The 26,269-nt window shown below is 48.6% G+C and overlaps 4 protein-coding genes across 4 annotated transcripts; 3 read left to right on the forward strand and 1 right to left on the reverse strand.

Annotated features, from left to right (window-relative positions):
* Nucleotides 1–393: 393 nt before the first annotated feature.
* On the forward strand, nucleotides 394–2,198 carry FOBCDRAFT_194520 (nucleotide-diphospho-sugar transferase; the record flags this gene model as incomplete). The annotated part of the gene is made up of 4 exons (XM_031180976.2): nucleotides 394–527; nucleotides 634–1,488; nucleotides 1,545–1,839; nucleotides 1,893–2,198. 4 exons carry the CDS (start codon nucleotides 394–396, stop codon nucleotides 2,196–2,198), a joined length of 1,590 nt encoding a protein of 529 aa, XP_031041744.2.
* A 6,018-nt stretch (nucleotides 2,199–8,216) lies between these two features.
* On the reverse strand, nucleotides 8,217–9,637 carry FOBCDRAFT_1386 (uncharacterized protein). Its single transcript, XM_031180978.3, has 2 exons — nucleotides 8,493–9,637; nucleotides 8,217–8,429 (listed from the first exon to the last, which is right to left on the reverse strand). The coding sequence occupies exons 1-2, from the start codon at nucleotides 9,469–9,471 to the stop codon at nucleotides 8,230–8,232; spliced, it is 1,179 nt and encodes a 392-aa protein (XP_031041746.2). The 5' UTR covers nucleotides 9,472–9,637; the 3' UTR covers nucleotides 8,217–8,229.
* A 578-nt stretch (nucleotides 9,638–10,215) lies between these two features.
* FOBCDRAFT_122763 (GWT1-domain-containing protein) lies at nucleotides 10,216–11,878 on the forward strand (the record flags this gene model as incomplete). The annotated part of the gene is made up of 2 exons (XM_031180979.3): nucleotides 10,216–10,410; nucleotides 10,481–11,878. Coding segments are annotated over 2 exons (1,593 nt in total), but the record flags the coding sequence as incomplete, so codon positions are not given.
* Nucleotides 11,879–17,308: 5,430 nt separating this feature from the next.
* On the forward strand, nucleotides 17,309–26,164 carry FOBCDRAFT_123713 (uncharacterized protein; the record flags this gene model as incomplete). The annotated part of the gene is made up of 11 exons (XM_059607771.1): nucleotides 17,309–18,172; nucleotides 18,223–18,816; nucleotides 18,870–20,716; nucleotides 20,883–21,034; nucleotides 21,113–21,298; nucleotides 22,723–22,878; nucleotides 23,713–24,252; nucleotides 24,309–24,419; nucleotides 24,501–24,613; nucleotides 24,662–24,739; nucleotides 24,791–26,164. 11 exons carry the CDS (start codon nucleotides 17,309–17,311, stop codon nucleotides 26,162–26,164), a joined length of 6,015 nt encoding a protein of 2,004 aa, XP_059466555.1.
* Between the last annotated feature and the right edge of the window lie 105 nt (nucleotides 26,165–26,269).

Consider the following 26,269-nt stretch of genomic DNA (forward strand, 5'->3'; position numbering starts at 1 on the left):
TACCGGCCAATTCCTCTTGTCATGGCCATCTTTGAATAATTCCTTTTCCCGTCATTGTATATTATTCCGGTGCCTCGAGTCTTGCAACGGTGCGACTGTCTCTCGTGCATAGTGTGTTTGCTTTGGTACTTCCAGCGTCTCTGATTCACTTTCACCACAACACAATCATCTTGGACGGCCAACCACTATCAATTCCAGATTACGAGACACAAAGTCTTGTTTTGAAATCACTTATAAACCCCTCCTCGCCCTTACTCTTTCGAATCTCTATCCTCGTTGTGTAGTACCCATCAACAGCCGTGTATCACAAGAACAGTTCTTCGCATCGCGGGATCAACAGCACCTCCTCCCACCTATCAACCTCATTGGATTTCGACACTTAACAGCTTCAGCATGTCCGAATCTGAGACCCAAAGCATTGGGCGCAGCCATCTTCCTGGCCTTGCTGGGTTATTAGCACCGCCAACGCCTTCTTTCAACTTTTGGTATTCAACTACCTTTTGGCTGTACCTTTTTGTGGGCCTTTGGTAAGTCATTTTCAATATCTTCAAATGGAAACTGCGTTTCTCAACAAGAAGGCTTTTGTGAAGCCTTAAATCTTATCATGGCCAGCCAGTTCTAACATGATCTCAGGGTCCATCGCTATCTCCGTCTTCTAGTTCATTGCGTCAGCCATTGGACATATAAGTCGAAGCCCATCCCCAGCAAACCGACATTCACGAGTAAGGATGTGACTGTGGTCATCCCAACCATTCACAATGCTTTCGAGGAGCTGCGCCCTTCTCTTGAGAGCATTCTCGCTTGTGAGCCTGCCGAGCTGATTCTGGTCACAACGCATGATAAGCGAAAAGACCTCCAGCGCCTGGCAGACTCCCTGGTTTTCCCCAAAGTCCGTGTTCTGGATACTCCTATTGCCAACAAGCGCCTGCAGGTGTGCGAGGCGCTCCCCAAGGTCGAGACCCCCATCACTATCATGGCGGACGATGATGTGACCTGGCCCTCGACTCTTATGCCCTGGATCCTCGCTCCATTTGAAGACCCTCAAATCGGCGGTGTAGGAACTTGTCAACGAGTTCGACGGGAGCATGATGGCTCTTGGTCAACCAAGGCCTGGAACTGGTTGGGTGCAGCTTACATTGAGCGTCGAAATTTTGAGATATCAGCCACCCACAATATCGACGGTGGCACCTCATGCATGTCTGGTCGTACCGGCGCCTACCGCTCTGAAATCCTCTCTAGTCATGACTTTCTCCACGGCTTCAAGAACGAGAAGTGGAGAAAGTGGATTTTGAATGCTGACGACGACAACTTTGTGACTCGTTGGCTGGTAAGCCACCAATGGAAGACATGGATCCAGTACGACAAGGAGTGTGAGATCGAAACAACTTTGGAGAACAGCACCAAATTTTTGTACCAATGTTCTCGTTGGGCCCGAAGCAACTGGCGAAGCAACTGGACCAGCATGGTCACTGAACGCTACATTTGGACGTGAGTAAAAAGAATTATCATTGGAAAATTTGTTCGGAATATCTAACAAGAAACAGGCAACAGTTGTGGTGCACATATGCTCTTCACTTCGCAACTTTTACTTCGTTGGCCTTTGTCGTTGATCCGCTTCTCTTAGCTTCATGCTGGTGGGGAACTGCGGACTGGGAGATCCAGAATCGCCGCTACGCTTTCTGGACTCAGTTTATCTTCATGTTTGCGTTCACGAAGGTAGTCAAGCTGATGGGTCTGTTTATTCGAAACCCAAGCGATATCATGTTCTTGCCCGTTTCCGTCATATTTGGATATTTCCACGGATTGATCAAGCTGTACGCCCTGATCACTTTGAATATGGTACGTTTCGATAAACCAGTGCCGAAGCAATCAACTAACTATCTATTGTTTAGACTTCATGGGGTAGCCGAGCTGATGGAGATGCAAACGATGAGCAGCGACTTGCTCCCGCCCCGCAGCCTTCGATCGTTTTGAAGACTCCCCCTGGCAAGGGATCGCTTATTCGATATAACGCTCGCCAAAAGGGACGGCAACCGCAGGCACAGCAAGTCGCATGGGAAAAGAGCGACTATGCCGCCTATGATTCAAGCACCTCGTATGTGCCCATACGAGTGCATACACCAATGGCAATGATGCCAAACAACGCCAAGCTGCACGCGAACGAAACTTCGATCAATTCACAGTGTTGGGTAATTTGACCTGGCGATGAAACGATTTGATGAGGCCATGAGTAACGTTTTCATTTTCACGTGGGAAGTTAATTGTCCATGACCAATGGTTAAATGGAATGACGAAAATCTTCCTACCTCTTCTCTTTTACTACTTCTTGCACACCACACCACAGCCACCACCAAAAAAAAAGGACGGATTGGGGACACAGATGGGAGGCCTTTTAAGAGGCCGATTGGGCAAAAGTTCTTGCTTCTTAGGGGGATGATGATTACGCTTTTCCAGTCGACGGCCGCTGACGAGGTTGAGAGTGTCACCTCCTTGGAATGAGATATTTCCGAAGCAGATGAAAGACACGTGGTAACCTGAACAGCGAGCTTTGCTGGGCCAAACGATTTTGGTGGGAAAGCAGTCAAGGCTATCATGACTACTAGCTTCTTGACTTGCTGACAAAACCCGAGCAAGAGTCATCTTCCCTCGTTTTGTAACAATTTGGGATCATTTGGGACTACGGATGGAGGCTATTCTAGGTGGTGTGTGAGACTCACAAAGGGTACACAAAGCAAAGCTAGCTTTAAGGCATGTGAGAGTGATAATCAAAACATTGGGAGATATCTCCTACCTGATAATTACTTGTTTATGGTCTCTGTGATCTGACCTTCCTTGGTTCTGAGGCGGGTTTAACGGGCGCAGACATTTCATACCCAGTTAAACCCACATCGAAAACAACAACCTGTTATTAGTTCGCAAGGATAGATACAGACTCAGTAGAGACATTGAGTAACCTAAAATGGCATCGTTGGCACTAGCTTCGAGTTTAGTGATGACAGCCCTAGCCTAAAGAAGAGACTGAAGGATGGTCAATGGACTGGCAATTAGAGATCCACAGCACCACCCACAAAGTGATTAGTTTCATTAGTACGACAGCTCAGATGGTTTGCAGACAGGCCTCGCTCAGATGTGACCTTGGTCTCGAGTATGGCACACCAAAATCTTGCATCTGCTCGACTGCAGCAAGCTATATTTGGCTTAGGGCTTGACGTGTTACACTCGCATCTCGCGCAAGTGCCGGAGGTTGATGAGACAGGTAGCCACAAAGTCAAAAAGGAATTAATTATCGCATCATCTCTGAAGCTTTTGATGCACACATAAAGCTCGGGATATCCAGGGTCCTGCCCTGTTAGGCAATGAGTCCCAGTCGAAACAGCGCGAGTCGTAATATGTGGCATCGAGGGCAAACAGGAACCACTTTCGTGTCATTGTCAGGCCGGGTTTCCCTGATCACCGTTGCATCTTCAGCGGGACTCAACTCGAGATGAGGTGCAGGCTCAGACAAGACAGGGGAGTCTGGTTGGACAAGACGACTCAGAGTCAAGAAACAAGCCTGTAAGCCCCCACCAAGTGTTGCATTGTATACGCTCCGCTTCCCCTCCTTGTCGGCCGAACCAAGACATCGATTCCATTTTCAATCTCCGTGGCCGTGACAGCTATCAGGCTAGACCATGTGTCAACCCAAGAACCTCGCAGCATAGCGAGTGTGAATCACGAGCACAACCAGAACTCAAGGGAACAAGGCAGAATGGAAACGTAATGAGCCTGCTTGGGTGGGGAGGGGTTTGATCGAGTTTACTGGAGGACGAGTGCAAGATAGACGCCAAGCACAGAGGCTAGAGTTTTCAAGCCAAGCTAAGCATTTGTGGACAGCGATCGTCTGCACTTGGCCTCCTTTGATATGATATGGATTCTGACGCGGGGTTTTTTTCTTGATATCCACTTACGGAGTACAGTACAGGAGATATCATGATGTGAGATGGACAACGCAAGGTACCTGATGTAATTCTGGTTAGCTGAGTCTCAGTCTGGGGGTACCGAGTATATGCCAGGCTAGACCAGGATCACCGTGATGCGACTGGCTTGTCAGCTTAGCATCAGCATCGTGATTATCCTTATACCGTTCGTTGTATTATCTCTTCTTGAATCTAATAGTACGTAATGCATGTAGTGTATAGCTGTGTATGCATAGACTACCAGCTACAAAGAGAGCGAACATGTCTGATGGTGTGGGTGTCGAATATTATTGCAACCTTTGGTGCATGGTGAATTACGACAGTTGTCTACCATGTATGTCGTTCATCATCATTGTCGTAATGCGATGTTTGTTCTTGTCTAGCTTTCTGCGGGCCTTGGGGCTCTGCTATTTTGGTGTGCGGCCGGCATATGACCGTCATTGGACCGGCTCTGTTTGAGAAACAATATTCTTTTGCCAATAACAAGATAAGCATTGTATCAGAACTTGATTTTAAATGCTATTGCTGGCGTAATGTCTTGCGTGAGCTCACGAGGCCCATTAGGAGTTGCAAAGCTGCATATCATGTTGGTTGACCATGGAGAAACATATCCAAACGATATCCACAACGAATGATGTCTGTGACGATGTTTTACTCCTAAATCCACCTCACCAAAGGACCGATCCTGCTTGTGTCACCAACCCAACCTTTGGCAAAGGTTGCAAATACCCCCACAACCTTGAATCTTTTGTTTTGCATAACATCATCTTACATCGAATTGGATGCAGGTCCCTGGTCGTTAATCCTCCGGGAATAGTCCATCCTTTTGCAGATCTTTCGTCAGTCAGCGAGTGACCAATGCCATTGATACAGAAGGTTTACTGGAGATTCCCCTTCTCTCGTCGTATCGCAACGCTCATAGCACAACCAGCCCCACGGGATGGGACGGATAGCCACATATCAGAAAAGTCACTGGGTAATCGACATTGCACATGCTGAACCTCGATCTGGCTGTCGAGCCACTGTCCCTGTTGTGTTTTATCCAGTTGCTGCGCCATGGACCCTTGCGAGTGGCCCCGTTTCCCCTCTTTGATGGTGAAGATATCGTCGTGGGTCCAGAGCTCGGACTTCAATCGGCAATAGCAAGGGTGGCACGGGTCAATCGCGTTCGTGACGCCAAGGGAAACCCTCTGCAACTGGCGACAGGGTTTTCGGTTGATAGAGAACTACAACGGCTATCAAAAGTCGCATCAAGCGTTCCTGATGTTTCGGAATCGCATTAGTATGTGGTTTATCCTGCACAAATGATGCCCCTCTATCATACACAGAGACCTGCCGACGTTGAACGCATGTAACAACATAATGCATACATATGCATGTCTTGGATTTTTGAGGTGCTCTGTTTCTGTAGCACATGGATAAATCACATAGTTCTGCTCAGACGGTCCGGAACCCGATGAGGTGATCGAGATGTTGAAGTATTGACTTGGTTATCTGCATCTTGCGGCAAGTACTTTAGTGGCTATAGTAGGTGAATCATAAAGAAACCACCATGCCTGTTGAGGTACAACGAATTATCTCTCATTTTCAGTGTTGGCTGGTGATAGGTTTTGGTGCAAGGTCGAGATGCCTAATCGAGTGATAGCAACAAGCAATGGTCAAAGCTTCTCATGGCCTGTTGCCTGATGAGGCAACTTGAGATCTCGTACCGAGCGGGATCTAGACAACTAGGTAGGTACGTGGTACATCCTTTCCCTTCCATGATGCCTATCTTTGGGTGCTACCTTAAGGTAGATTGCAAGGCACTCACTCTAGGTAAGGTAGGCAGGTAGGTAAGGGTTGGAAGGAACCAGTTCGATCGACTCGGGAAAGTAGTTCGCAGTACGTACCTTCCCTTGGCTGTTCATTGGGCAAGGACTTCATTGATTCATCAATCTCCGTTCTCTCTTCCCGTCTCCATTCTTCATCCCTACAAGCTCAACCGTAGTCTCCTCTTCTGCTACTGTAGAGATGGCGCAAGAAAAGACCCCGGCCGAGATGGCGTCTGACGATTATCGACCCTCTAATGCAGTTCTAAGATCGACAAGTCTGTTCGCTCATCGCCCGTCAAGTGTACACCCACCACCCATCCCCATATGCTTAGCTGCAGCTCACTATCGGCCGGAGGCGTCACATCGTCAAATGCTTACCCATGACCAGTAAAGGACGTCTTGGTGTGAACCCTGCTGTTTTTTCAGGCACACCAACGCAATCAGAGCCAAGAGTTAATACTACAGATTCCGTCCCTTCCCGGAAGAAATGTCGCACAGAGATCCTGTAGCCATTGCTTATGGCTGCGGCCAAGTTCAATGTATTGACTGCCGTGCATTGTTGAAACGAAGCAGAACGAGTAAGGGTAAATATCGCTTTGTTAGGAAGCCGGCTCTGCTTGACTTCTGATCTCTCCCGGCCGCAACTCGCCTATCAAGTCGTGCAGATATATGGTCTCATGCGTTAATTACTTGGCCACAACTGTCACTGGCTCACATATTACTCTGTAAATGCACTGAATTACTCGCGGTCTTTATGCACCGTTTTCACAAAGCCCACCCGAACGGTGGGCGGAGGTGCGGCGGCTTACCATCGGTCGGTCATCGCCCACTCTTCGGAGGACTGCTTCAACTCGCAAAGCCGCAATAGCCGCCGGGCCGGTCCATTTCAACATGGACCCTTGATGGAACTTTATGTGTCGCTGTTGTGAGGAACTTCCTCCGCGTTTACGTATTATCAAGACTTGATAAAAAAAAGTATGCGGACTGGGGTTTAGCAAGTCTACGGCGCAGAAACTGCTAACCTAGTAGCGCAATGTTTTCTCCTTCATCTATTGTCTCTGCAGGTTGTTGTCTCAAAATCGACTGTTGAACATCCTAACTGCGCTACCTAAAGAACCTAGCCCAAAATACACGCGATAGATTTTAGTGCCTCGAGGAACCCTGGCAGCGTCAGACCAGGCTAGCGTGGCGCACTACGGGTGTGTTTATATCATCAGCGTCCGAGCGTGCATCCTGCAGGCCATGCTTGCGTCGCGCCGTCCTTCTCCACTTACTAAACCAAGCGAAGTTGGCATTTTGGAGGGTTCGTGTCGACAACACATCGAACACTTGTGGGGGAGGGGATCACGATAGGCTGTGAGCGAGCCGGTGGCAGATAGGCACGGGCTTGTTCTTTGACCACCATCCTGATGCTAGCTCCAGATGTCATAGCTTTGATCTCTTGTCAGTGATCTTGTGGGCACATCGCGTGATGTGCGATGCAGAGCCAGTCTGAGACATGTGAATGCTGAAATCGTCCCCTCGGCCATTTTCTAGATCAATGTCGCCTTCTGAATAAGGTAGGTCTTCCGCGCCAAGAAAACTACTGATATATCGATCAACCGAGGTAGTATTTTAATACGATGATATGTATTATCAAAACCTGGGGTAGTTGAACTATGCCTCGGACATGGTGATGGCAAGGTCGCTATCAAACACAGATCAAGCAATGACGCGAAAGATATAACAAAGAACAACGTGATGTGACCTAGGCCTCCTTTATATACTTTCGTTCGAAGACTAGATATGGATCTTCTCCCATGAATTAACCAGCTAATATGGTGATCGCCTCAGTCCGCGGCTCAATCCCCAGGATCACAAGGACATTTCTTGTTTACGATACGTGATACAAAATTCTATTTTTATGACCACATAGCACGCTGCAATGTCTCAAACGTTCCCTTTACATGGTATTTCTTTGAGATTTTCGTCAATAGATTCAGAGCTCTTATGGTGTTTAATTCATACATAGTCTCTGTTACATGAACGACGTGATGCTCGAAATACACATATCTCGATGTAAGTATCCAGCCCGAAAGGGCTAAGGGGCAAAAGAACTAGGAGCAATGGCAGCTTGAAGACATTATATATGGACCAGGGCCTGTGCCAGAAGGTCAGCACTACCCGGTGGAAGACGTATGCAACTCGAAAATGAAGGGCTGTCACTATATAATACAGCCCGAGAAGATCATTCGTATAGTCTCTGCATTGAAGTTATCGACGCCCCTTAACTGCAGTGGCTGTTGCAGAAAGGAATCGGGGGATAAAGAATGGAAATGTTGCATTGACTCGCTAGTGACACCCAAAATTACAAGACATATTGAAAAGTTTCCTCCCATAGTCCAGTTACCCATCAAGACCTATTGTCCAAGAGGCTCGAACATTCTCCCGCACTAACGTCCTTGATTTGTTCTCTCGTTCCTTTAGACTGAGCCTCCAAGATACAGGATGTTCTGCTTGATGGGCTCAGTAAGTGTGACTCGTCCAGTATAAACGTGTGCGACAGTGTCCCCCCAAGCATGAGGATGCGGGAGGGGGAGCTCAACCGTGGCGCCAGGACGAACGTGCTCTGAAAGAATGACAGCAGCCAGAACGGGAAGGTATGTTCGAGCATAGCTGAGGCCTGAGAAAAGTTAGGCATGGTTCGCGGAGCCGTAATGCTGAGGTTAAAGGTTGAAGTACTTACGTATAGCGACAGGGCCGCAACCTTGGCGGGAGCCTCTGCGCTCATAAGCCGGCGAGTGCTTTGCATCTACTCTAGGGAGAACGCCGTGGGAATGACGTCTTTCGTGAGAGATTCCGGGGGAGGATGCTCGAGAGCTGACAGAAGGAGGTTGAAGAGTGACAACTGATGCACGCCTATTCTCTTTATGTCGTTCAAGAGGGCTCATAACTGGAAGTGTAGCTCTTAACTCGTCCAAGTCGAAGGTTCTAGTTAGTATAATTGACTTCCGGCCAGGCGAATGAACAGCCACACGGGTAGTCAAACGTCTCTCCGAAGGATAGGGCAAAGACGCTTCTGCGTCACTCGAAGATAACTGAGACAAGCGACAAAGCTCAACAGGTAGCACAAATATCTCAGGCTCACGAGGTCTGTATGAAGCTGCGATCCATCGCCGACGATGATGCTCTCTTTGTCGAGCAAGGTGCATGGCTCTGGCGTGAAGAGGACCACCAGGGGCAGATTGTCGGCGCTCACAGTCGACATGGGGGGATTCACCACCTCGCTCTGCATCTGACTCCTGAAGCAGCATGCTTCTTGTCTCATCTGCTAGAGTAGGTCTTTGAAAAACGGGAGGAGCTAAGAGTGGCGCAGAAAGGGGAGAGCGCCGAGATGGCAAAGTGCTGGGGCCTGGGCTTGGGAGAGAAAGAGGTGCAATGGGTCTCAAGGAGACATTGCGTAAACCGGACTCAAGCTTGGGAAGATCACGCTTTCGGGGTTCTAGCTGATCAGCTTTTGTATCATCATCCTGCTTCATATCATCATCTTCGCGCTCTCGAAGTTGTGGAAGAGGTCGGGTGTGTGGTGATAGGGGTGAAGGGGTCCATGACGGGCTCTTTTGGATGATACGGGATCGCAAAGATCGGACATTGACACCAGGGCCTGAAGTTCGGATAGGTTCTATGGATGGACGAGGTCTGGCTTCAGAGGCGACTGTGGTCATAGTTGATATGACGAAGAAGAAGGAGTTTCACGAAGATATTGGACAGGCTATAAGTAGGCAGACAATAATGAGACATAAACCAGGAGTTTGACGCTGCTGGTTCTGGAAGATGGGAGAGTGAAGTGTTATGAGGAACAAGGAGTAGCCCTTCCTCCCATGGCAGGATGATAAATATTTTATTATTGGAATAAAATGGCGCTCGACCTTAAAGAAAGGATGGCATATGTGCTGCTCATCTGCCCCAACATGCTCTGACTTCAGAGATTTCAACACAAAGGAGTTAGCCATATGGCGTTGGCGTAAATCTTTGACGAAATGAAAGTGTGTGCTTGCTAAGCCAGAGAACAAAGAAATGCGGCTTGCTCTAGGCAATGGATGCCGACATGATGAGTCTGCGTCCGCGGGACGGAGCCCGGTTTTGGTTGGCCTCCCCGACCCAGTGGCCTGAATGAGGCGCTGAGGAAAGCCTGACCTGTCGAATATCGCGAGGGTACCGTGTTCGTTGGTGTGAGGTTGAAGACGGAGACTAATACTGTGTAGGAGGCGTATGAGGTTGGTGGTGAGGATACACGTGACAGGGTGTCCCGGCTAAGGCGCAACGTCTCATTGGCTGATTGGTTAAAGCTCCCTGTCCCATAGCCTCCGGGCCCCTCCATCTCAATATCCTACGACAACTGTACTTACACGTTACAACGTGGTAACTTCATTACGAACAAGGCTGACTTTAACATTACTTGTCAACTTTTGCAGATCTATTGCCTCCACCGTTTCTTTGTGCCCGAACCTCTACACTCTCCTAAATTATGCGCTGAGGCTTGCCATCATTTGCCGCCGGCCATGTCTGAATCCGGGAGCTACAAGCAACGAAAGGAGGACTTTGTGTCCAATCTCTCTGGCGGCTCTGTCGCAGAAATCAATTATGTTACATCCGTTGCGGCTGTTGGTACCCCTATTCCACCCGCTCATACCATGCTGTGCGTGAATAGTTGCTAATTTTGAATTGTTACAGGTAGCGATTATTCTGTGGTCCGTCCTCCAAGCCCGCCAGTCTTTCTTCGAACCATATACCGTACTCGCATTCGCTGTTGATTTCCTCCTCAACGTTGGAGCCATTCTCCTGTCAATAACTCTCTATTCAAAATCACCGCTTCTTCTGAACCTTCTTCTTATTGCGCCTGCGATTCTCATCTTCGTCCTCCCACCTAACTCTACAAGTCGAAAGAAGAAGCTCAAGGTCCCTCCAAATGCGCGGTCCAAGGAAAACTCCGGGCAGCTTGATATCTTATCAACGAAGCCTTTCCTCACAAACTTTCGCGGTTGCATGATGATTGTCACCTGTGTGGCCATTCTTGCTGTCGACTTCCGCTTGTTTCCTAGACGGTTTGCCAAGGTTGAGACATGGGGTACTTCTCTGATGGACTTAGGTGTTGGATCCTTTGTCTTCTCAGCCGGCCTTGTTGCGGCTCGTCCTGTACTGCGCGAGAAAGCGATAGGTCGCACAACAGGCCGGGCAACACCCCTTTCCCACCGGATCGTGCATTCGCTGCGCCATTCTATCCCACTACTAGTGCTAGGGTTAATACGTTTCCTGAGTGTTAAGGGTTTGGACTACGCCGAACATGTGACAGAATATGGCGTTCACTGGAACTTCTTCTTCACCCTTGGTTTTCTGCCCCCATTTGTTGCTATCTTCCAGTCAGCTCTGAAATGGATTCCTTCATTTGCAGCCCTGTCGTTGTTGGTGGGCGTCACATATCAAATTCTGCTTGAAACCACTAGTCTCAAGGCGTATGTCCTGACGGCACCCAGGACCGACCTAATCAGCATGAACCGGGAAGGTATTTTCAGCTTCATTGGATACCTGGCAATTTTCCTTGCTGGGCAAGATACGGGCATGTTTGTCATTCCCCGTAACATCCCCCCTAAGAGTACCGCCAGCCCTGGAGCCCAGAGGAACACCCTTCTGATGACCATGGCTGTTTGGGGTGGTGTCTGGACTGGACTCTACTTGCTCTCCACGAATTATCACTACGGTTTCGGCTTGGCAGTATCCCGTCGCATGGCAAACCTACCCTATGTTTTATGGGTTGTTGCCTTCAACACCTTGCAGTTGTTGGGTTTTGCGGTCATCGATACGATATTCTTCCCTACCTTCTATAATGCACAAGACGCAAAGACGGAGAAGGAGGCTTATATGCAAGCCACCAGCCGTGTCATCCGAGCATACAATCGTAACGGATTGGCCATCTTCTTGTTGGCAAACTTGTTGACTGGCTTGGTCAATATGACAGTCAACACACTGGATGCTACTCCCGTACTGACAATGGGAATATTGGTTGCATATACCGCAACGATCACAGGGGTCGCGGTGGCATTAGATGCTTATAATATCAGCATTAAGCTTTAAGCATGGCATCTGGCATTTTGATCTCACATATCTAGCGCAGCATTTCGTCGGCCTTGTGGTCATTATATAGGTTATTTAATAGAACGTGGTCAAAATACGCAGATAATGAGTTGCACTCATGTTAACTCTATTGGGACATGTTGATGTAAATGCTAGAATACAACTTGACCACACTCAACGGTCGCTTCAATAGCTAAACTTCCAGTGGTTCATGGTTAGGAAATGTCGTAGCCATTGCGCATGACTTTTTAATGCATTGAGAGGTGAGTTGCGACAGGTTCGCATACCGTGTGTTGTTTCTCGTATGTGTATGCCTAAATAAGACAAGGACAGAGAAATTGTGTCTCTGCTAGATGCCAAGGGGTAAGTTCATGCTTCTTAAACAGATCTCAAAGGACACATCTCTTTCCAGGATACCTCAAGACAGAACCAAGGGCTGTTCTATCGTGAAGGGAAGGCCTCTCACTTTATGATGATTCCAAGCCAGCTTCGAACATATGCGAACATCACCATAGCTAGTGACGTGATAGACTCAGTTCCTGCGGAGATTGCTAAGTAGTCCTATATGCAGAGTATATCGCATGAGCAAACCTAGTCATGACCGCTATGGGAGCATGAATTTATCACAACTATCGCATCAAAGATCAAGAGTGGCATTGAGAGTGTAGATCGAGAGGGGAATCAAGGCCATGACTAGGATCAAGTCATGCGTTAGAGATGAACTGTCGAGTGGATGTAACGCGATCTTCACTTATGCAATTGCGATTGCGGTTCAAGACGCAAACATATTGAGGATCTGGGCTAGGTATCAAGGCCTTATCGACGACTAGGATGACTGGCCCGGCATGTCACTTGGCGGCCCAGTATGACCAGGATGGACGCGTCGCGACAGGAAGTGAGGGGTGATTCCAATTTCAGCTGAAATGTATATAACGTACCATTTATACATGACATAGTGGCTCAGCCGAGAAGGGATCTATTGAAAAGCAAAGGTTGATAGCCCATCATGATGGTGGAAGCCATGTCTATGAGACCCGTACCAAGTTTGACGTTCATGAACTAAACACTTCCACGTGAAAATTGATCTCCAGTTTCCACATCGATTCTCCCAAAAGAAAGAATCTGTTTCTGGAGACGGCGACGCCGGAAAATGACGTCTGAAACGAAGAAAAGAAGTCAAAGCAACCTTGTCAAGCTCAAATTCACGTCAGATGGATCCCTGTCTGCTTTACGCGTAGCTCATCTCCGGTATTAATGCTGCTCTTGGACCTCAACACCACAAGCGCAGCCTTATTGTGCAAGTTCCCGTCGAAAAACAGTCTTGCACGTTCAGATGACTTCCTAGATGTGTGCCATTTCCTCATCTGCCTTGGTCCAGCACGTCAATATTAGATAAAAAATATATACCGTGGCGTCTAAGTCGCGGGAAAATAAGAGATGATATTAGGGTGTTTCAGAAGTCCGTGGGAAAAAAGGACTGTCTCGGGATAAATGGTTAATACCAACATAGCCTGAGAAGCACATGTAATATAATGGAACCATTGCTTGTAAGCCGCAACTGAGATCTTGCTATCGTTGAAGTCATCAAAAGAATTCGGTTGTTTGATCTGGGGAAATGAATGACAAGCGAGATTCGACGCTGATCAAGTGTGCCCAACCCCCAGAGTCATGAGAATCTATGCATGACATTCGGTTCAAGCAAGGTCAAGGAAGAATCCATGGGCTAACCCCCAGGGAAGATGCTGCGAACAAGATGATGACCTATATATCCTAAATTTGCAACACATTATCTCACGTTAAGGAGTAATAAGTCCTAAGACTGCCTATATCAAGAAGTGCTATTAACTTGTGCCAAGGTTTAGGGCCCTCTATGTTTTTCTTTATTAGTACGTAATTCAAACTCATAACCAATTATTCACTTGAAGGTGAGGTGACCTTGCCATCGCTGTAAAATAATCTCCTCGTTGGCATGTCTTGTGTGTGTTGGGTAACTTAAAAAAGTTCCGCTCCATAAAAAGAAACCACTGCTTCCGACAAATCTTATGGCGTAGTAGTAATAACTCCAAGAAGTAAAGTGCGCTCGTGACGAGCCTAGTGATTGTGATGTGTATGCCGAGGTAGGGAAGAACATGTCGAAGTTAAAAGTTGAACCTTGAACCAGGGACATCACATCTCGACAGCTGAATCAAGGTTACATATATTCTGTAGAGTGAGAGAATTGCACAGTCAAATTATGGGGAAAATTGATTTGCTATTGTGTGATATGCTTCCCGGTCTTACATAGTATCATTGCAGGCTTGAGAATGCAGCCATTTACACCTAGCTGAGTTCGACGAGCGGAGCAAAAGCTGAACCCTGAAATCGTCTTCATGTATATGCACGAACCATAGCACGGTTTCGCTACTTGCATCTTAACTTCTCGAAACAAGTGGAAACTTGACCTCGAGCTTCCTTTGTTCTACGTGGTGCGGGCTGAATACGAGGAACAAGACCATGGACGGGCCCAGGCGAGATGGACCGTGGGATGAGTTGTTGGAGCTGGAGAAGACGGTGTTGAGCAAGCTGATCATCAAGTATGGTACCTTGCCCTTGATGCATGCAGGGAACTAGAGGGAGGATTGAGTTGATGCGCCCAAAATTATAATTATGATACGTACATAGTGCATGGAAACGGCTCCTCGTTATCCGTCGTATGCACCCATGTAATGCAGTTAGTTGGCTTGGAATCTTGGACTGTCATCCATCCATATACACTACCATCGACGGCCTGACCGACAACTTGCTCACAATATCGTGACGCGGGTTGCCGTAAATGTCATCAAGAAGAAGAAAAGCCAAAGCTGAGACCACCCACCTTCAGAGAACAACCCCCTCGCAAAGCCCACTTGTAAGATTACTGGTCAATGCCTCGCATCACATACCGGGCATTTTGTCCTTGCCTTGGATGTAAAGACCGCCCTGATTGAGCTGATGTTCCTGTCAGCATGCGATACACGATATTGAGTAGATGTCCGTAATGACCGACGTTGAGATTATTGGCTTCAGGCACCAAATTCAATTCCAGGTACGCGACGTCAGACGAACAGGGACCTGAGAGAAGGTCTCGGCTGGGCAGAACTTAAGTTGGACTAGCTTCAGACGCCTCGAAACAAGGGCCAAGGGTCAAGGGCACGAGAAAGGTCAAGAGACTTGATGGTGCGAGCACTGGCCGATGGCTTTCGGTTGAAGCATGATATCCAATCTCGAGAAAACAAGAGACATGAAGATGAGAGAAGGGAGAGTTGGTAGAGGAACAAGAGGCTTGTTTTGTTTTGTTTTGTTTTGTTGGTGTAAGGTAATGCCTCGTCATCGTCATCGTCATTCAATATCTCCATCTAAATGAGCTATTGAACCGAAGGTTTAAAATACTTGCCATTTTAAAGTTGACGGCCATTGTGACTCTGTGAGTTCTCAGTTGCGGGATATTATTCTCTTGACCAGCTGATAGCGCCAATGTCGGGAACTAACTAGCTGTAATGAGATCAAGAGCATCCGTCGGATGAGACACGAAATGGAGATGCAGCTGGAGTTGAAGATGGAACACAAAACTGTATCCCGTACCGTACCTGCAGGAACGACAGCGCTATATTCAGGGGTACTGCAGTGGTACTCTGTATTGCGCTCGATTCAGGCACTACGTACCCTCATAATGGATCTTGACGCGCTCAAACCCATGCAAAGTCCCCCTTCCAGCCAAGGTTCTTTTTTCCCCTCGACTCCTTGCATTGGATCATATACAAGGTCAGGGCATGCATGGATGGGCGGGCATCTTGAGACTTGACAGATTTTGACTGAGAAGTCTCACAAAATTCAATGCTCTAACGCTTTTTCAGTTGAGAGGCGCCCTAGTCTAATCAATGGGCTGAGTTAATGTTGTTATTGTTAGTGTTTACTTTTTACTGGAGTTGATGAATTGACTGACTGTTTTTCCCTCTCCATTGGAAGATCCATGATTCGAGGGTCCCACACCTGCAGCCCAACCTACCCTGGTCTCGTAGTCTCTTAGAACGTCTCATCTCGTCCTGGCGCCCGAGTCTTTGAGTCTTGAGAGTCCCATCTGGGAAATTGATGAATGGCTTCCCTTCCCTCGGACCAGGGTGTTATACATGAGAATCGTCTGTTTATCCCGCATGAAATTAAGTACCTCGAACCTCTTTAGATCGGATTGACGCTTGTTTCTGCTTCCCTCCCGTCCACTAAATTTACTGGCTTACAAGGGCATGTGGCTGCAAAGTTCCCCTTCAGACTCCCTCCACCTCCAAGTTCCAATCTCTCGACTCCTCTGTCTGACTCTGATAGCGTGAGAGGCCCCGACTCAAGACACGGTCCTCACACCATTTTGCTAAACTTACCTCACGTTAGGGACCTGGCTTGTTCGGTTTGGTTTGGTGGTTGGCAGTTGTTCTGTTACCACATCCGTTTAATTGAACCTCGTTCCCGATCGACTCTTTCCCTTCTTCTTCACTCGCCTGTTTCTGGCGACTTGATATTTCACGTCTTTTTTGACGTTGTGCGTCGCTACTATCGCATAGCATAGCATCGCCTTGCATTGCGTTGCGCGTTAGGTTGAACCGACGATCTCAACTCTCTTTTGCGCTCCATCGCGCGCCCCAACCTCCAGTCCAGTCAAGTCCCGTCTCGTCAAGCCCAATTGGATCCAGTCCTATCAAAAAAAGGGAGTTAATTAGCACCTGCAGGATCCAAGACCCAAGGCGCAGCGAAACACAGGGCATCAGCACAACAACAAAAAAACAATCCATACCTACATACAGTTCAGTGCCATTCGCAGCCCAGCCCTGTTCGGCTGCCAACGCATCCAGCGTCGGCCGTCCTCCAATCCTGATCCGCCCGTCGCGGCCGTTTAGCTGCACCTCAGACCGCAGAACTCAGCTTTGTATTGGATCAGTCCCGTTCGCCCCGAAAATATAATCAGAAGCCAAAACAAGCGAGCAAGAAGCAAGCAGACGCAGCAGCAGAAGCAAGAAAGCGGATACGACCGATATCGAGTAATTCGCAATTCGTCGCGCGCGCACCATGAGATAGTCGAGACACGCACGAACTCTGCTCTACTCTTCTCAACTCTTGCTCAAAATCATTTTCAGTACTCGTTCATTGACTTGCAAACCGCTTCCCCCGTCTTCGTCGCTTACAACTACTTCTCTGGCGCCGCGTGCATATTATCCCCGGCTCAGCGCTTCCCTTGACTGGGCTGTCTGAAACTGCCAGGTATTTCGACCTGCATATTCGCGTCCGCCGCCTGGCTTTTTTTTTCCTGAGCGCCACTGTCAGAAAACCTCAACTCTCGCGCACACCGTTGTATTGTGTGTTTTAAAAACGCTCTGCCAAACGGTTTGATCCGTCAAATTTATTTTACGCGTCTGGGCGTGGAAGATGTCGTCGGCTGCCTTACAGACGGCCCCCCATCAACACACCGCTCTGGCCTCGTCCCCCTTGAGCACACCGTCGTCCCGCCAGTACAGGCCCTCGCACTCATCCCCTAACGGTAACGGCCAGGCGTACAATGCCCAGCAGACCTCGACCGCTTCTTCATCTTCGCGGCGACCTCCTTCACGAAAAACGAACGACAGCGCTCCCTCACCTTCTTATCATCTAGCTCCCGGCTTCGGTTCACCCGTCACCGCCTCAGCGCCTAACGACCAAGAACCTTCAGCCTCTGCCTCCGACTGGCAAGGCAACATGCCTCCCGTCGCTCCCCCAAGGACCTCGTCCAACCACCAAAGTGGTAGCTCGCGGAGGTCTCAGTATTCTAACGAAAAGTCTACCAATTCTCCCCGTCGAAACGAATCCACTCGAACTGGTTCGCGTGGTGATTCAGCGGCTGCCGAGAACGGTCACCGAAGCAGCAAGGCTGACGCTGCTGCCCGAGCCAGTAGCCGAGACGGCAGGGCCGCAACTACTTCCATGCCAGTCCGATCCGCACATAGCACGCCCTCGAAACCCGTCCACGATGCCACTGACAGCTTGACGAAAGCAATTGCAGCTGCTCAAGATACCATCGACCGGGATCGCAATCATGCTGCAGCCCAGCATAGCGTCGAAGATGCCGCAGCGCCGCCTCCTGTTGTCGCGACGGGTGATCACCATGAGGAACGACGAGGACAGCGAAGCCGACACGATCATAGCCGAAGCCACAAGGGCAATACCAAGTTCGGCGATTTTATTCTGGGCAATACTATCGGCGAAGGTGAATTTGGCAAAGTGAAACTGGGTTGGAAGCAGGATAGTAGCGTCCAGGTAAGCTAGCATTTGATCTTGTTGGAGACGCTTGACTCACAATATCACAGGTTGCTATCAAGCTCATCAAGAGAGACAGTGTGGGTAGCAACCCCTCTCGTTTTGCCAAGATTTACCGCGAAGTTGCCATCCTTCGCGGAGTCCAACATCCTAATATTGTGCGTCTAATCGACAAGGTCGAGACAGACCGACACATTGGTATCATCCTCGAGTACGCGTCGGGTGGTGAACTTTTTGACTACATCCTTAACCACCGTTATCTAAAGGACAACGCGGCTCGTCGCTTGTTTGCCCAGCTCGTGTCTGGTGTTGGATATCTCCATAAGAAGGGAATCGTACATCGGGATCTGAAACTGGAAAACCTGCTTCTCGATCGAAACCGCAACATTATCATTACCGACTTCGGCTTCGCCAACACCTTTGACCCCAATGAGGAATTGAGCAAGGAGGAAGAGCTTAATCTCACAGATAAGGAATTTGTGAAGCGAATGGGCTTAGACCGGGTCAAGATGAATGGCTCTAGGAAGGGTGACCTCATGCAGACAAGTTGTGGTAGTCCTTGTTATGCTGCGCCCGAACTGGTTGTTAGCGATTCTCTTTATACTGGACGTAAGGTGGATGTCTGGAGTTGTGGTGTCATTCTGGTAAGTCGTGCGATTGACACAGAACGAGAGTTTGGACTGACCATTGTTTACAGTATGCCATGCTCGCCGGTTACCTCCCCTTCGATGACGACCCCGCCAACCCCGAAGGCGACAACATCAACCTTTTATACAAGTATATCGTGACAACACCTCTGACCTTCCCTGAATACGTCACACCTCACGCTCGAGACCTGCTCCGCCGCATTCTCGTGCCTAATCCCCGTAAGAGAGCGGATCTATTCGAAGTTGCTCGGCACAGCTGGCTGAGTGAATACGCGAACCTCGTTGAATTCATCACAAGCTCGACAACGTTACCGTCAGAAGTCCCCGATTCGGGCGTGTCACCAGACGATTACGCCGAGGCCCCGACGATTGCCCGAAGCTCTTCTGTCCGCGAAGCTTCGAAGCAAAAACAATCTCATCCTCCTGTTGTTGGAGGACTGGCGAAGACTCATGGCAGTGTTGATCCCGAATCTGAGACTACTCATCGCAGCACACCGAAGGATGCAAAGCGAAGAACAGTCCAGGTTGAATACGTGGCCCCTACGACGAAAACTCAGCGCGGTGCAGATGCCGCGCCTTCAAAACCTAGTTCCCATTCCCTGCCACAGCAGGTACCAGTGGATGTGCCTGAAGCCAATACTGAGAAGCCTCTTCCGCGTGAACCTCCTATGACAAAGGACAACCCTTCTCGTACCCAGTCGAGACGCCCACAGAGCTCGCACAAGAGCGCTGTCCCCCACAGGCCAGCTCGCGATACCCGCGCCACTTCCGACAATGCCTTTATGACTGGGCCAACCAACACAGCAAGGCCAAGGACCCAAGGCTCAATGCAATCTTCTGCATCAATGGGTTTGCAGTCTCATGGGAACTATGGCCAGCCTGCACCTCCCACTATTGCCGACACAAACGCTCACGGTCGAATTCAACAACCTCAGAACCCTGAGGATGAGGAGAACATCGCCAAGACTGTGGGTAGTGTTCCTCCCAAGGTGATGAAGATGTCAACTTTCCAGAATGAGACAAAGTCGACAGGCAGAGGTCACAAAAGGTCAAACACCCTGGGTGATCTTGGTAACAAGATCATGGGCCGCAGCGGGTCTATCTTTGGGGGACGATCTAAGAAGCGACCGGAGCAGCAGCAGCAGCCTGATAAATCAAGGAAGTATCCTCCCGTCAGTATGCCCACCACCATGATGCCAGGTGAGGAAGCTGGTCCCAGGCCCTCCATGGAATCAAAGGCCTCCCGACGATCATTCTCTCTCGGCCTTGGAAAGAAGCGTAGTGGCAGTGTTCAAGGTTCTAGTGATAAGAAGGACCGTCGGTTCTCACTGGTCAAGGCGATGGGACTTGGCAAGGACCAGGGAAGTGTAACTGGATCTGAGGCGGATTCACAACAGGATTTGCCCATCCAACATCCTCGAGCTGAGCAGCTCCGTGGCTACAGCGCTCACGAGGAGGCTCGACACAGCGAACCCTACTTCGACGCCCCCTACGAACAATACCCTCAACGGGATACAGCACAGTCTAGCCCTGTGTACCACACACGCCATGCGAACGCTCAACAACAGGATGGCCGAAGACCCACCGCAATCCCTACATACATACAAGGTAGTCATCTGAACACAGGCTCGGACTCATCAGTGGATGTGCGACGACCTCCCACTGATTCAAGGTCTCGCCCATACCAAGCGGATTTCTCAGAGTCTGAAGGTTATGATGGACGACCAGTCGGAAGCAGTCGTGACGACCGATCAAGTGTGCTTCAGAAGAGCCACAAGAAGTTTGCGGATGCGTACGATGGGGAGAATTACCGTGGGCACGAAGGAAGCAGCGGAGCCGCCAAGCGGGTGATGGATTTCTTCAGGAGACGCGGAAAGGCAAGGGGTGGCGAGGACCGGTGAACAAAGCATGCGTTCAGCACCAGGAGTTAACGGCGTACCGTCTGAGTTTGAAGATCTCTTGTCTGGAAGTTCTGCACCAATGTTCGCAGTTGGATGCCATAATTGTCATTGTCTATTATTTTTTTGCCGGGACGCTAAACACCACACACATTCATCTACCAGTAATGAGGGACGAACACCAAGGGCTCTCGACGATGCCCGTACGCAACTTGGAGACCGCCTAGGGTTGGTCCTCTCCATAATGCATGCACATACCTACACATACTCACATCACATCATGGCGCAAGGGGATACGAGATTGAGACTGGCTGGTGGTCCCGGATGGTTATACTACTCTACACTCTACTACTACATACATTTACTCGGTTAAGCAAAGTTTGTTGTTTCATAAGCGGTAGACGGGGAACAAAGATGTGGGCTGGATGACCCAATGTTTCTGTACATTCTGAATCGCCGAAGAAGAAGGAAGATGAGAAGAGAAGAGAAGAGAAGAGAAGAGAAGAGAAGAGAAGAGAAGAGGGAGGGACGGAAAGTGTTTTATTTTATTTGTCTGTTCGTATACAACGCATCTCAGCCAGGTTTGTCTCAAAGAAGGCATTAGCGAGCGGGGCCAAAACATTCTAGTGACTTGAAATCGTTTGGCTTGTGACTTAACTGTTCCATTTGCTTACAGCAAGGGGGATGGAAGGGATTGATCGACGGTGATCAAGTAAGGGCGCTCTGACCTGAGCCGCAATATATTTACGCGGTCATACCTGTATGAGATATTGAAGAGAAATCTATATAGAAAACTACTCTTTTAAGACTTGAGATTTCTGGGTTTTTCGTTCATAGGTATCTATGAATCGGTTTTCCATGCGTGAGTTCGTTTGAGTACCTATATGTTGAGTGTTGCAATTAGCACTTGCGTACTCGGTTACTGCTGTTGGTAATGTCAGGTTTTCTTAGGGCCATTCGTGGGTTGCATTTCTTTCATAAGAGATGATATGAGTCAAATCTCATATATGCTCATTAAACTAGCCCAGGAAATAGGAATATTTACCGTTACTAAACATAGTATCCTGTCGTGAGGCTACTTCATATCTAAGTATCGTTTAAATAAAGTTCGCAAATAGTACTCGAGTCCACTACAGCTAACCTAGAGTCACGCGACGAGTCATGATAAACGCAGTGGGATGTCTTCGCGAACCGAACGTCCTTTGTGCAACGGGTAGAACTATATCTTCGTGTAATCACATCTGTGAAAGTATTCATCGTCCCACGACTGAGACGTAGTACTCTAGGCCTGTAGAGTTCCCTTGGGTTTTGAAGGAGGAACCCAGGCTGCCGAAACATTTGAGCCAATAGGAGTGGTGGTCACAATAGAATTGAAATAAGTTGGTACACTGCCATTAGGTGATGAGAGTTTGTGCTAGTCAGGCCTGGTTGTGTAGTGTTTGCTGGTTGAGCCAAGATTTGTAATTCTTTGGCTGGTTTGTAGTACGGATATTGGCGAGTGTTGAACACTGCTGGATTCGGGCAAGAAGGGCGAGGTGCTCAACAAACCAAATGATAGTCCTCAAATTAGTGACTATAAGGAAGACACTGTCTTGGTGTTAGCATGATAACGTTTATATGATCTATATGTTAACGTCAGGTTGGTTGGATATAGATTTTACCGTCAACTCTGAACATTATGTCTAAGAGTAATATGTTTAGAACTTTTCTCTAAAGGTATATTACCTCTGCTCTTTAATTTTGAATATCCGACCCAAAGATAAGTAATACCTTAGGCATCTTAGACCAGTATATAAATAACATTTAGATGAATCTTGCCCACGGCGTGAATAAAAAACTGGCCAAATCTGGTATACTAACAAGTGCTGCGAATGGCTTCGAGTTCAGCTACCTACAATGGAACACTTTACTCTTCTGGCCAGTTGTCAAGCTTGAGCAGCCAGCAACAACTCTCGCTCAGCGTCATTGCAACTGCGTTAGCACCAGACTGAAAAGCAATCTCTAGTGGGCTGGATTACGTGGATTGTATTGCGTTACCAGGGGCGGAGCCCACGAAGCGTGTCCGACGGCGTATTGACCAATTCACAATTCGGCTCCGACTCTAGTTACACCCGAGTGGTATCCCCGTGCGATACGTTGCGTCACTTGGTGGGATGGACTTGTCCTTTCTTACGTCGAGTAAGCATTGTTATCATTTAAGGGACAACGGTACGTATCGAGTCAAGCCACAGCCAAGTCCAATTCAAGGAAACTTGATTGTGGTCCCTGTCGATCATTTACGCTTTGGGAGGCCAAGCTCTTGTTGTGGTCATGCCAAGCCTCAATCCGGCACCTCACATCCGAGAAAGACGGGGATATCATCGATAAGCTTGTCTATTCGTAGCGTGTCTCCAGTAGCCTGTTTGTTGGGCCTGTTTTGAGCATTGGCGAAGCTGAGTCTCTTTGTTGGCCTTTGCAATAGAGGCTAGGCATTAGTAATAGCTGAGCGTTGTTGTTGTCGAGGAAAAAGTACATGAGTCACGATAGGACTAGAAACGTCGAGACTCTTTACAAGCGAGCGAGCTCAGGGATCACGGGGCAAACTAGTCCATAGTATCTGATAATCTGAGGCTGCACCGCCTCACTTTGCCTTTGACAGCACTACATGGAACCAATCAAGCACAACTATAGCCGGCTCCCTCACCGATTTTGACGACATCAGATATCCATCATTACGCTAGACTCATGGCCTGGACAGTTCCAGCCACATAAAAAGTGGGTTGATATCCACTGACGCCACTGGATAACCAGCGTCATTCCAGATCTAGCTCCCGCCTTAAAGCCAAGGCCTTGGCTCTTGGTCCTCCTACATCTCCTACTTACAACTTCGACGTTTACCCAAACTCACCACGCACAAGACGACTATCTTTTCCGATAGTTCACGGCTTCGCATCACACTCTCGAGAGTCAAACACCTGTTCGATGAAGGAAGCTTCTCCTGATCCACCCAATATAGATGGCAGTCGCTCTGGTGCACAACCCGCAGCGCCCACTGCTCAGGGCTTGAATGAGCACAGCAACCCTGAACACAAAGAGTTCAACGAAAAACAGAATGGCAGCTCTGGCTCTGTCAACGGCGGTGACCGTCAAGGTCCCAGCCGAAACAACTCCTCTCTTCTCAAGGCTCTCTCTGCTGGCGATGTCCCATCTCACACATCATCTCAGGCTGCACGGCCGGGGTCTGTCATAGAGACTCCCAACAAGGCCGAGGAGCCGTCACAAGAGAACCCCAATCCAACCAGCAAAATGAACAGATTCTTCGCTGAAGTTAAGCGAAGTGTCAAAATTTCTATCTTCCACAGCTGGCTCAACATCCTCCTCATCTTCGTCCCTGTTGGCATTGCAGTATCCCAGGTAGATGGCATCAATGGAGGTATTGTTTTTGGTCTCAATGCAGTTGCCATTATTCCTCTTGCTGGTCTCTTAGCTTATGCTACCGAGTCTGTTGCCCGAAAGATGGGTGATGCTCTCGGCGCGTTGCTGAATGTCACTTTTGGTAAATCTACCCACAACACAACACCACACAGAGTCTAATCCGCATGTTTATTATAGGCAACGCCGTGGAACTCATTATCTTCATCTATGCCTTAACGAAAGACAAAATTCGCATTGTCCAGGCATCTCTATTAGGTTCAATCTTAGCGAATTTATTGCTTATCTTAGGTACCCTCCCTCCCCTTTGCTGTCAACCGTTCCAGAGGTTGCCCAGCCTTTCAACTCCAAATAATAACAGTTTCATTTTAGGTATGAGCATGCTTCTTGGTGGTTTGCGCTTCAGAGAGCAAGTCTATAACAGTACTGTCACTCAAATGAGTGCTTGTTTGCTCAGTTTGAGTGTTATCAGTCTTGTTCTGCCGGTATGTTACAAACAGCTTATATCTATACACGTACTGACCATTTAAAAGACAGCCTTTCATGCTTCCTTCCGAGATAATGATCTCGCTGACCGGCAATCCCTCAAAATCAGCCGTGGAACGAGCATCGTAAGTCTCAGGTTTGTACACGATTTTTTTTCAATCTGCTAATAAACATAGGTCCTTCTGCTTGTATACGTCATCTATCTCATGTTCCAGCTGAAATCTCATGCTTACATGTATGAGTCGACTCCTCAGCATATCATTGATGCTGAGTTGGCCCCTGGACCCGCTGCCGGCCTTCTGGATTCTTCCAGCTCTGACGACAGCTCATCCTCAAGTTCCGATTCATCTGACTCTGACTCATCTCATGGTACAATGCGAAAGAAAATGAAAAAGGTTCTGCGAAATAGGCGGCATAGGAGATCTAGCACTGCTTCAGTTGATACCGCTGATACCAAAGGAACCCGCAGTGCCTCGTTCACAACGACAAACACCACCCCACAGGATGAGGTCTCTGAGGCAACAGCTTCGCGTCATCGTTTTCCTCGCTTCCCATCTTACGAGGGTAGTGAGAGTGCCATTGAAGAAGAGGATGAAGAAGAGGCAAAGCGTTCACGTCGACGCCGTCGATATCGCCGACACAGGCACCGCAAGAGCAAAAAGCAAGCTCGTGATGCCAAGAAGGCCGCAGGCGTTACTGAGGCACAGAATGAGCTGCCCGAAAATGCTCCGCAGGACAATAGCGAATGTGAACCTCGACGTGTGGACTTCGCCGTTCAGGATGACCTTGAGGCTGGCCCCTCAAACACTGGCAAACGGCCATTCCCCCTGCGAGGATTGTCTGTCAAAAACATCGCCCCCGTTTTCACTGAAAAGTCGACGGTGGCATCTACCCCTGTCCCTCACGTTCGCTATGGAATCAGACGTACAAATTCTCTCCCGGACCGTCTCCAGTTTCGAGCTCCAGGCGCCATGTTGCTCTCTTCTGTTCCTCCAATCTTGACTGCCCCTGGTGCTCAAATGATCGCCAAGGAACAGGAGAACGAAGAAGACCACCTCACCCAGAGCGGTGCCATCATTCTTCTCCTCATCTCCACAGCTTTGGTTGCAGTTTGCGCTGAATTTCTGGTTGATTCTATTAAAGAGGTCGTTGAGACTTCTGGTGTCAACGAGGTCGGAATTGGTCTCATCATTCTCCCTATTGTTGGCAACGCCGCTGAACATGTCACCGCCATCAAGGTCGCATACAAAAACCACATGGATCTCGCGATCGGTGTCGCTGTAGGTAGCTCCATTCAAATTGCTCTACTCCTTACTCCCGTCATGGTTATTCTCGGATGGATCATGGACAAAGACATGTCTCTTTACTTTACACTATTTGAGACTGTCTGTCTGTTCGTTTCGGCGTTTATTGTCAACTTCCTCGTCCTGGACGGAAGAAGCAATTACCTTGAAGGTGCTCTGCTCTGTGCGGTGTACATCATCATTGCTGTTGTAGCCTTCTTCTATCCCAATGAACAGCAAGCCAGCGAGTGGGGTGGAGGTAGTTAGTCTGCGTCATAGAAACTCGGTCGGTGAGGGCTTAGGATGGGGCTTTCTCACACCAAATATCGGAGTAGTAACAACATGGGCTGAGATGCCCAGTAGTTAACAACT

This window comes from Fusarium oxysporum, chromosome I, assembly GCF_013085055.1.
Source record: "Fusarium oxysporum Fo47 chromosome I, complete sequence".
NCBI lineage: Eukaryota > Fungi > Ascomycota > Sordariomycetes > Hypocreales > Nectriaceae > Fusarium > Fusarium oxysporum.

Coding starts and splice junctions, on each gene's coding strand:
- FOBCDRAFT_1386 (XM_031180978.3), bottom strand. CDS start 9,471: ATGACCACAGTCGCCTCTGAAGCCAGACCTCGTCCATCCATAGAACCT. Junction 8,430..8,492: donor TTGCGGCCCTGTCGCTATAC/GTAAGTACTTCA, acceptor AACTTTTCTCAG/GCCTCAGCTATGCTCGAACA.